This window comes from Momordica charantia (assembly GCF_013281855.1).
Source record: "Momordica charantia cultivar OHB3-1 chromosome 9 unlocalized genomic scaffold, Mcharantia_2.0 BLBB01000009.1, whole genome shotgun sequence".
Lineage (NCBI taxonomy): Eukaryota > Viridiplantae > Streptophyta > Magnoliopsida > Cucurbitales > Cucurbitaceae > Momordica > Momordica charantia.
In genome coordinates, this window is record NW_028275167.1 from 26,971,751 (window position 1) to 26,983,448 (window position 11,698).

At 34.5% G+C, this 11,698-nt stretch overlaps 2 protein-coding genes across 2 annotated transcripts; both read left to right on the top strand.

Moving 5' to 3' along the window:
* Nucleotides 1–2,084: 2,084 nt before the first annotated feature.
* LOC111010066 (uncharacterized) lies at nt 2,085–5,880 on the top strand. The gene is made up of 2 exons (XM_022283356.2): nt 2,085–2,286; nt 3,780–5,880. The coding sequence occupies exon 2, from the start codon at nt 3,797–3,799 to the stop codon at nt 5,744–5,746; it is 1,950 nt and encodes a 649-aa protein (XP_022139048.1). The 5' UTR covers nt 2,085–2,286; nt 3,780–3,796; the 3' UTR covers nt 5,747–5,880.
* A 2,403-nt stretch (nt 5,881–8,283) lies between these two features.
* LOC111010244 (protein ELC-like) lies at nt 8,284–10,075 on the top strand. Its single transcript, XM_022283602.2, has one exon. The coding sequence runs from the start codon at nt 8,474–8,476 to the stop codon at nt 9,734–9,736; it is 1,263 nt and encodes a 420-aa protein (XP_022139294.1). The 5' UTR covers nt 8,284–8,473; the 3' UTR covers nt 9,737–10,075.
* Nucleotides 10,076–11,698: the final 1,623 nt, after the last annotated feature.

Sequence of the window (11,698 nt, forward strand, 5' to 3'; positions counted from 1 at the left end):
TAATTTAGTGAAATCAAACTTGTTCAAAATTAAATTTTCATCCATGAACAACATTTATAAATATTATTTTTGTTTAAATCTCATCAACTTTCGTATTATTTTATAATTCATTTATTATTTTTATCTTTTATAATTCATTTATTATTTTTATCTTTTTGATATTCATGTATCTGGATTAGTTTGTGTATTTTGACTTATCATGGATCAATCGTCTAACTTTACTACATTTGTTGAAATCTTATAATTCTTTTGGCATTACATCCATACTTTTTTTGATAATTTTTCAACAATGTTAATAACTGCAACACTAGTGTGGAGATTGCAACAAAAAATGACATATCTAGCTCTGAGTTAAAAAATGATAGTTTCCTAATTATTATGTAAATTGTCCACACCTCACTTTAAAACGCCAATTACATATAATTTAAGTGGTGTGACATGTGCCCATTACTTAAAAGACTGAAAGTTCAACTTGCAGTTTTTTAAAAAAGTTCAAATAATTAATGATTTTTTAATTTAAACTAGTAAAATTAAAACGTTATTTAATTTAATATTTTCATATAATTGAAATATTTAATTAAAATTTTAAATATATATTAAATATAGGTGGGCTATTGCATGGGGAAATCCGAAGGCGGATTAAAGGGGAAGATTGGTCGGCTGTGATTCTTAAACCCTAACCCGTAGCCTCTAAAACAGCCGTCGAATTCGGAAGATTCCAGAACTTTTATTTTACTTTATTTTTATATTTTTAATTCTGATTTATTCTTTTTTTTAATGCAATAACTGCCCTTAACTTTTTTTCAAAGGTTGTCAGTTGTCTCAAACTTTACATAACTTTTTTTTTTATATATAAAATATTTAGCTATAAGTCTGTATTTTTATTGACACATTACTATTACATTATATCTATAAAATATTAAGTAAATATTGAAAATAAAAACTTAAATTGTTTAGTTGTTAATTTTAATATTTGTTACGATAAGTATAGAGTCTAGTCTGAATTAAGGCCCGACTAGCTCTATTTTTATAATTTTTCATAAATAATTATTGGTACTGGTATTTTATCTGATTTAAGCTTTTATGAATATGGATATTTTGATCATGGATTACAATTATACTTTCAATCTTTTAATTTTAACAATTCTATGAGTTGATGAAGTAATTTGTTATAAATCGTGCTCTTTAATCATAAGAGCTATCATAGTTAAGGCTCTAAATTTTATATCTTAAATATTTTCATCCAACTTTTGTTTGTTATAATTTAGCCTTTATAATTTCTTAAATACAAGGATTGAGTCAAAAATTTCAAAAGGAATTAAAAAAAAAAAATTCATGCATGGAATCAACCAACTTCCTACTAGCCAAGACATGTAAAACTAAATCCCTTTTATGTTCAATTATTAGTGGAAAATACTACTTTTATTAATATAATTATTTTAGATTTAATGGTTAACAATTTAGTAATTAATTTTTTGTCGGTAACAATTTAGTCATATTTTTAAATTGGTAATAATTTAGTTGTTTAAAACTCATTTTGTCCCTACCTTAAAATATTGTAAAGATTTAATAGATTATATATATATATATATATTAAAACAAATAATGTTTAATATGGTATGGACTAAATTGTTATTTAGGTTATATAAACGAAATTATTACATAAATTTGAAGACTAAGTTATTATTAATTTTAAAGGATATGGATTAAGATTCAGTGAAAATACTTACAATAAATTTTACTCCCATAGTAAATTTATAAGAAATGATTTTTATGTATCATATCATAGGCTTTTAAGGAAACAACATACAAGAGCATGGGTAAAATCTCCCAAAATTTTAGGAAAAAAACATATAAAAAAAAGAAATGAATCTCTCCAAAAAAGTTAAACAATTCACCCAAAATTAATTTTAATTAATTTAAAAATAAAAAAATGTCAAACCGACATTTAAATCCAGACGCCACCTTCGGTCTCACACGTGTACGAAACTGACCCAAAGAATTCTGTTATTTAATTATTTATTTATTTATAATTCAAAGAAAAAATAAGAAAATAAAAAAAGAAGAGAGAGAAGAAAAAAAAAAGAAGAAGAAGAGAGAGAGACAGAGAACGTGAAAACAGTAAACGAGAGGAAACAAAACAGAAAGGGACAAAGAAAGGGCGAGAGGCTTAAAAACAGAGAGAAAGGACAACGAAGGCGACCTCATCGCGGTTGTCGTCATCATCATTTTTCGATCTCTCATCCTCCTCCTCCTCCCTCTTCCTCCTCGGATTTCTCTCCACCGGTCAGTTTTCAGATCTGTTGTTTGATCTCTCTTTCAATCCTGCGTTTTTCCTGTGATCCTGATGCTGTTTTTTGACGTTTTTTCTTGCCGATCTTCTCCGGATGTTGTTGAATCTGAGCAATTTATGGGGTTTCCTTTTGTTTGTTTGAAGATTTCGAGAGATCTCTTAGTTGGGTTTGGGTTGTTTTTTATTTCTTTGTTAGGTTTGAATGTTTGAGGTTTTGGATAATTGTTTTTGATTTCTGGATCTATCGTGAGGGGTTCTGTTTTGGTGGGAAATGATTTTGATTCCATCTTGATTCTTGTTGTTTCAAGTAAATTCGGGCCTGCGTTTGAAATGAGACCCTCAGTTTCTCCGCTTTTATGTTTTCGCGCGAATTTCATGCATTTTGTTTTCTTCTTCTTCTTGATTCGGGCTTTTTTCCTCTTCATTTCTGGTTTCTGCATTCTTCTTTTCAATGTTTTGAATTTGAAGTTGGTTTTTCGTGGCAAATCCATAAGCGCTTTCAATTTTTTTGCTACTTGTTCCTACATAAAACATATTATAATTTGATGTTATATTGGTTGTCAGAGTACAATTTCAACATTCTAACATCGCAGATCAATTAATGATTCGTTAAATGTTTGGGAAAATGATAATTTGGTATGACTCCAATTTTAAGAAGTGGGTGCCCATTTGATATTCCACTTCTCTTTAGAAAGAAAAACTTTAAAAAATTTCCTAGATGTTGGATGTAAAGAAAATATTTGAGTTTCTTAGATGGATGCCTTTTATTTTTTGAGAGGAAACGAGGATTTCATTAAATCAATAACATGCAGGATTCGTAAATAACCATTTGTTCTCTTATATGTAGAATTTGCAACTCATCGAGTTTTGTTACATTTAATGCAACAGTTATAAGTTTTGGAGTTCATCCTCTTTTTGTCTTCATTGAAATTTCTTTTTCTGAGTTTTGCTCCATGAGTTCATAATAGTTTGTGAGTCTCTCTCCCTATTCAAATGTTTTTTTTTGTCTCATTTCCTCTTTTTCGAAAAATGCTGAAAGTTCTTGATTGCGTTTTCACGAAATCTTTCACAGTGAAAAAAGAGGGAAATGGTTTTAGATCGAAAGAAAGATGCCAGTCTTCTATCATTACTTTTCTTGTAATGCTATTGCGCCGTTGTTATTAATTTTGTGTTATATGTATCCAAAGTACTATATCTGAAGTAAGTGATGATTTTATTTCTCATATACAGTGACATGCTCTAATATCATTACTTCAGTTGTGATATGATTGGTTTCCTTGCTGTATTGAAATATTTGTGATTCTTCTTATTCAATCAATTTGAAAATGATATGAGAATGGTCTTTATTTGTCTTTTTTATACAACCGATTTGCAAATGTTATCGTATACATGGCAAAGATTTAATGTATGTTGTAACTTGTTTCTTTTTGGTATTTTTACATTATCGTTGGCTGAATGATTGATTCCGACTTTCTTTTATCAACAGTTACATAATCTTGGAAGATGCCGGTGTCAAAATCCAAGTCCGCCTCCAAGGATAAGCCCTCTGCTAGGGCAGCTGCGAAGAAACAGCCGAAGGCTTCAAAAAACTCTGCTTCTAAAAATACAAACAGGAGTCCGGCTACGACCGCTCACAATCCAGTTGATGAAGTGGTTCATACAGTTGAAATATCATCATCACTAGCTGCTTCTTCACTGCACTCTGACAACGGTCACTTCCAGAATATGGAAGATACAGATGACCACTCTAGCAGTCCACGTGGTACAGTATCTGATTTTGATCTGTCTTCCAACAACGGTAGCTGCTCGGGTGAGTCAGAGGATCCAAAAGAGAAGGCAGCCGATTCTTCGACCCAGCAGGAGAGAACACCTGGATGTGACCATGACAAGCGGGAGAAGATTCGTCTAAAGAATGAGAAGAAACACCAGAGACAGAAAGAGAAACGGGCTCAGGAGTTGCACGAGCGATGCAAAGGTTATCTAATGTCTAGAAAGCTTGAAGCTCTTTCTCAGCAACTGGTCGCCATGGGGTTCTCTTCTGAAAGAGCTACCATGGCACTAATGTTAAACGAGGGCAAGCTAGAGGAATCAGTCTCCTGGCTCTTTGAAGGAAATGAGGAAGAAGCTCGGAACAAGGATGCTGCTAGTATTACAAGTGGGGGCAACTTGAAGATTGATATTGGCAATGAGCTTGCTCATATCTCGGCTCTTGAAGCACGGTACAAATGCTCAAAGAAAGAGGTAGAAAGAGCTGTAGTTGCTTGTGGAGGTGATCTTGATAAGGCGGAAGGTATTCTAAGAGAACAAAAGCAGAAGGAACCTGTCAATCAGTCGAATCATGAAGTAGTTGAAACAAAGAGTATACCAAGAGCTCAAGAAATGTCTGGGTCTGCTTCCGTCCTTACAATGCAGTCGAGCAAAAATGAACGAGAATTTAGCCGTAATAGTGCTGCTATGACAGTGCCAGCATGGTTAGAAGCTGGCAACAGAAGCGTACAGCAGTCTTTGAAGACGACAGATCAACCAAGGCTGCTGAGGGGAGGGGAGAAGAGATGGCCTGCTGTAGGATCAGGCCTTTCTTCGTCGACTTCAACGCCACCGTTGCCAGTAGTTCATCATCCATATGTAAAGGCAGGGGCTCAAATTGGTGTTTTGAAAAACGAAGCAATCAGTCTGCGGCGAGAGATACAGGAGCAGCCAGTAGAGCCAGTAGTTTTTATGCAGCAGCCCCAATCCATAAATGGATTGCAGAACTCTTTCTCCAGCCCCATGCTTCCTGGAACTACTTCATGGTATTCAAACAATGCTCCAGCCATTAAAAACATCATTTCAAGTGACAAATTGCTGCACAATCATAGCAGGGCGAGCCTCGGTGCAGAAAACAGAAGGTTAGAGCAGATCTACCATCAGCAGACGGCTGTCCATAATCAACCACAATTCATGGCTGGTCCAGTTGAAATGCTATCATCAGCAGGGCTCGATATACCGTGGACGAAAGAGAACGCGTCTTCATCGCACGCATTCCCTTCCGAACCGCAGAGTTTGTGGAAAACTGGTGGGGGAAATGTATCTTCATTCGCAGTCCCATCTTCTTATGGATCAAATTCCACCCTCCACAGCCACAGCCACAGCCAGGGCACAGCACAAACATCTGGGTTGTTGTCACAGATGGACTGGAACATCGGCGGGTTGATGCCGTATTGCGATTACAACAGAATAGATTGGACTCTGCATAGCCCGTCAGCAACCCGATCGAGCGAGTTGTCTCCGGGTCTTTCTTCGTCATTGAGGAATGGTTCCGGGATGAGGCTGTGTGAACTTGGGATGCAGGGGGGTGGGGGAGGCGTTAAAGATATGTCATCTTCAGGTGGTTTGCGGGATTGGACCTCTCCTTTTGCAGGAAATGACCTATTCAGTGCGCCCAGGCAACTTGTTACTTCTCCATTTCCTTAGTTTTGGGGGGGTATAATGGGGAATTAAGTGTAAAACATGTGTGCCTGATTGTGTTACTTTATGGCCTTTTCCTGCTGCTGTGTTGTAGTTTGCCAATGAAGGTGCATCAACTAGTGTGGCTAATAATTTCATTATCTTTTGCCTGCGCCTCTGAATATTATCTTTACCACCGGCCTAGTCTTCTCATTTCAAATATATAACCACATACGATTATTATTTAGTTTTAAAACAAGTTTGCCTTTTTTTTTTCTTTTACATCGACGTCGTTTTGGAACGTTTGGATATATCTTCGATGATTTAGCTTCTGAATTTTAGTTTATAACAATCAAGTCTTTGTTTTTTCAAGTTTGTAATTATACTATTTGGTTCTTGAATTTTAGTATGTAATAATTTTGTTATGATTTAGTCGCTAATGTGAAAAATATTGTTAAGATTTAACGGGGTTATATGTAGATCAATAATGAGGGACCAAAATTGTATCGTTACATTATAAAAATCAATACTTAATTTTGATAACATTTTAAATAGTAGAGACTAACCTCTTACAAATTTTAAATTAATAGAACTAAATTGTTATATAATAAAGTTTATGGATTACATTGTTGCTATAATAATTAAATCGTTACAAACTAAAGTTTACGGATTGAATTGTTACTCCAAAGAAATTACATGGACAAAAAATATTTTTTGACTAAAGTTTTATAGTTTAAAATTATCGTTGTTTCGTGAAATTGTCTTTATGATAAACGATAGATTATGATTATAACGCAAAAAAGTGGAGGTGTCAAAATTCTATGGTGTCTATTACATTATAAAGAGCATCAAACAATAGATTTTTTTGATGCTCTTGGATTGAAAAGCAGACTGATTGTAGTTAATATGCTAATAAAGATATAAGTTATAGAGAATTATTGTCCTTTGATTTTGATATTTCATTAAGTGTAGAAAGAAAGTAGAGAAATGAAATGATGCCATAGAAACGTGACGTTATTGATAAAAATGATAAACTCATTGTAAATATAGTTATCGAGTAGAATTTAGTTGCCAATCCGAACATACTTCAGTAGATAAGACATGTATTACCATTCTTAAAGTCGATGGTTTGATTCCTCGTCCTACTCTTTTATAATTTGAAAAAAAAAAGATAGAACTGAGTTTTCATCAACTTAAAATCTACTCTCGTGTATAGCCATTTTCAATGAGAAAATAAGAGTTATTTGAAAAACTTGGCTTACATTGATGTGAGGTGGTGATTGGAATTCCAACGATAAAATTAGTTGTGAAAAAAATAACTCAACAAATGTGGGGGCAGAGGCTTGATTTAGTTGATAAAGACATGCCCGGCCATTTCTTGGCAACTGGGGAATTAATGTTAATGGTCTTAGACATGGCAATCTCGCTTAGTCTAGCTAAGCCCTATTATTTTCTAATGAGACTGACATAGATTATAAGACACATAAAAAAAGTATATCCAAAGTATTTGTGAAAGATTTTGCATCTTTTAAGGCAAATGTATGATGCATATTCAAGTTGGCGAAAATAATCTGTACTCGATAATAACATCTACATGTTTCAAATCTAGATCTTTAAATAAATATTAGGTTTACATACTATTTTGGTTTCTCTAATTTCAACTTTTATTCATTTTGGTTCAATTTTTTTTTATTTTTGTCTCTATACTTGAAAAACGTCCCTTTGGATTGATTACTTTTAAAGGGTTACCATTTTGGTAAATTTTTTTTATTATTTTAAATTTTTGTTTCTTAAAATTAAAATTATAAATACTGTCTTTACTCATATCTTTGCTTTGCTATCACTTTTTAAAAACGTTTTCAAAATCTAAATCAAATTAAAAAAAAAATTGTTTTAGAAAATTCTCTAAGAATTCATACGTATTTTTAAGCAAAATAAAAACATATAAAAAAAATAAAGCAAACAAACATCATTTTCAAAAACATAAAATTAAAAGTATAATAGTTGAACTGTTAAAAAAACCAAGAGAATTATTGGACAGAATTTTAAAAGTTCAAAAATTTATTATAATATTTTTAAAATATAGACACTAAACCTAAGGCTACTCAATCAAATGGATCATAAATATGGATTTGTTTTAAAAAATGGATTTCAAATATGAAATTTTGAAACTAATTTTCAATATTTTCAGATTTCTTTTTAACAGTTAAAAGTTTGATAAATATATTATGTATGATATAAATTCATTTCGTTTTTGTTAAAATTAAAACAGGTAAAATATAATATATTATAAATGTTGTAATACTGTAAAATAATAACTTTATGAGATTTATAACAAAAATATTAATAAATTAAATAATATTATTTTAGATTAAACTAAATAGGTTAACTAGCTTACTTTACAATATATTATTAAATATGTAATAAATTTAAAATTAATATTCAATTTTCAAATAAAAAAATATTTTATTTCAATTTTATATTTTCAAATCATCAAACCAAACCAAATTTTGGAGATATGATTTTAACCCTAGTTTTAACAAAGTCCACCATTTTATTTTATTTTATTTTTCTTCGACGCTAAGGCACGCGCCATCTCGATCTTCCGGAGCTCTCTGCCTACGCATTTCATTTTCCATTGTGAGCGAAAGAAAATTCCCAAATTCCCAATTCCCAATTCCCAAATTCGGATCCTTCAATCCAATCGAAGAAGGATCATCGGTTTCCTGATTTCGAATCGCCAATCTATATGCTATGGTGCCGTCGCCGGATCCGTCGCCGCCGAATCCACAGATAATCCAGCAGTTCCTGAGCTCCGTCCTGTCCCAGCGCGGCCCCTCCGCCCTCCCCTACTCCGAAGAAACCAAGTGGCTGATCCGCCAGCACTTGGTCGCCCTCACGGCCGCCTACCCCTCCTTGGTTCCTCGTACTGCAACTTTCACCCACAACGATGGCCGCTCCGTCAACCTTCTGCAATCCGACGGCACCGTCCCCATGTCCTTCCAAGGCGTCACCTATAACATTCCCGTCGTCGTTTGGCTCATGGAGTCTTACCCTCGCCACCCTCCTTGTGTTTACGTGAACCCAACTCGGGATATGATCATCAAGCGCCCCCATCCTCATGTCAATCCCTCCGGTATGGTCTCGATCCCTTATTTGCAAAATTGGATTTATCCCAGCTCTAATTTGGTTGAATTGGTTCGTAATTTGAGCGTTATGTTTGGTCGCGACCCTCCACTTTATTCCCAACGGAGGCCCAATCCTGGCCCTAGCCCTAGCCCTGGTCCTTCTCCGGGTCCTAGCTCTAGTTTTGGGCGTAATAGTGCTAATTCTTCGATTGCTTCTAATATGGGGGCTGCCGCTTTCCCACGCCCAGCAATTCCGCCGAGGGTTTACCCACCGTCGCCATACGGTGGTAGTGCAAATGATGTTGCTTCTGTTGCGCGTCTACAGCCACATACGGAAGATCCCAATGAAGTTTTCAAGCGAAATGCGATTAATAAGCTTGTAGAGATCGTGCATAGTGATATTGTCGGGTTGAGAAAGACTAGGGAGGCCGAGGTGGAAGGACTTTTCAGTGCACAGGGAGTGTTGAGACAGAGGGAGGAGGAGCTAAATAAAGGTTTGAAAGAGATGCAAGATGAGAAGGAGAGTTTAGAGCAGCAACTGCAGATGGTTCTGATGAATAGCGATGTTTTGGAAGCTTGGGTGAGGGAGAACGAGGGAAGGAATCGCAGTGATTTTGAAGCGGATGACGCATTTGAATGTGTTGATGTGCTTTCAAAGCAAATGCTCGAGTGTACTGCTTCGGATTTGGCAATAGAAGATGCTATATATTCATTGGATAAGGCAGTGCAGGATGGAGCTGTACAATTTGATCAGTACTTGAGGAACGTGAGGTTGTTGTCAAGGGAGCAGTTTTTCCACCGTGCTACCGCTGCCAAAGTCAGGGCTTCTCAGTTACAAGCTCAAGTTGCTAACATGGCTTCTCGGATTTCTCAATATACTAATGGCTGAAATATGTGTGGCCATTTTTCTCTTTAGTTCTGTTGCCTTGATATGGTGAGCAGTGATGCACTGCTTGATTTCTGCTATTTGGACAGCCTTCGGGGGTATTACTAGAAGGTTAGAATTTTGTGAATTTTTGTTCCTTTTTTAAATCTCCATTCTAAATGTGATCCCTTTCTGATGAAGATTTTTCTAGCATTGTAATGTTAGGGGGGCATGGGAAATACGTTATTTGAAAAGAAAAACATGTACCAAAGAATAATATTTGTGTCGAAGTCACCTGTCTACCTACAATTTGATGTGAATGATAGTCTTTTATTCTCATAATTCGGATAAGAAATTTGATCATTATGATGTGTCTTGGTTTCATCTGGTCATGTGGTTGATGTCTTATCTTGATCTATTTAAACCTGCTTTACGTTATTGTTCGGTTCGGTCTATAGGACTAGATGGTGTTTCCTTTGATGCTTTAGTGATGTGGTGATTAAGTACTAAGAATCTCAATTTGTCTCATACTGTTGACAACATGCTGATCTCTCTCTCAATCAACAGAAACTTGTTTTTTATTGAGAATTACTCCATCTCAATAAAAGATAAGTTTCTGTTGATTGAGTAAGCAAAAAAAAAAAAAAAAAAAAAAAGTTCCTCTTGATTGAGTGATCTCTCTCTCAATCAACAAAAACTCATTTCATTGATCCTTGCTCCTTTTTTAATAGGAAACACAGAATAGGCAAAGAGAACCAAGAACTCTTCCTAGGCTTGCAAAAACCTGCTCCTGTTGAAGTTAATAAAAAGAGGGTGTAGAGTGTAATCACAAAAGTCATTAGAAGAGAAGTATTTAGCTGTCTCCCCAGTGTCCTCCCATTCTTTAGAAGAGTTTGAGCTTTTTTTTAATCGAAAAACCAGCTTCCTTCGAGAAAAATGAAGGAATACAAGAATGGCATACTAAACGAGGAGCCACCCGAAAACAAAGAATTCAATTCTTTGATTTTTATTCCTCCACATCTCCACAGGGAAGAAGTTTATGTCATCATCCAAGTTAGATTCTTTGTGTGGCTCATAGTTCCTAGTAGGATTGATTTCTCTAATTTGCTTCTTAATGGTTCATTTTTTTTACAAAGTAGCTCTGAGAACTGGAATCCTTAAATCCTTACCTTTTAAAGTGAGTAGTATCGGCTTTAATCGTCATTATATAGAATTTCGGGTAGAAATGGTTGTTAGATCTTGCAGTTCATTGAAAATATGGTTGCATTGACAGGTTGGGAGTGCTGCTGCCTTGTGGGGTGTTTTAGTAGAAAGAAACAGAAGGATTTCTTGATGTGAAAAGATTTAGAACTTCATTTAGCTAAATGCTTTCTTTCTTCTGTGTGCTTTCTTGTGCATTTCTGTAGTTTCATGAGTGAAGAGTTTTGTTCATTTTTATGGGAAACAAATGTTTTATAAAATGGAGGGAATAGAAGAGAGGAATGTTAATGGCTATCTGTAGCAAGCTTTGGGAGGTAGTTGTTGGATGCATAAGGGTTGGGGTGTAAACAATTCGCCTCGCCTCGACCGCCCGCCCAACAAAATTGACTATCGAACCAAAAATCTATAGCTGGTTATTTTTTTTATTCTTGAGTTTATGAAACCCATTCATTGTTTGTCGAGGTTAAATTTAGTCGAAGTAGTTGATCTTGCTTTTCTTAATTCAAAACCGAACATGAAATTTTAGTTTAATTTGGCTTAAATCTAAACATCTATGTTTGAACGTATTCAAAAGGACTCGCTTTCTAGATGATTATTAATTGATGATTTAGAATCAAGACTTCTATGGCAAGTCAATGAAAAGCAAAACTCATTGATATTGTACTTGTTAAATGGTATGAGTTTGAGCATAGGATACTCAAAGTATATCCATTTTATTTTTCTTACTCAGTAAAAATATATATTTCAGTTAAGTTTATGAAAATATATATTTTACTGTTACAAGTT

What these genes read in the sequence shown, in the direction of transcription:
- LOC111010066 (XM_022283356.2), top strand. Translation starts at nt 3,797, where the DNA reads ATGCCGGTGTCAAAATCCAAGTCCGCCTCCAAGGATAAGCCCTCTGCT.
- LOC111010244 (XM_022283602.2), top strand. Translation starts at nt 8,474, where the DNA reads ATGGTGCCGTCGCCGGATCCGTCGCCGCCGAATCCACAGATAATCCAG.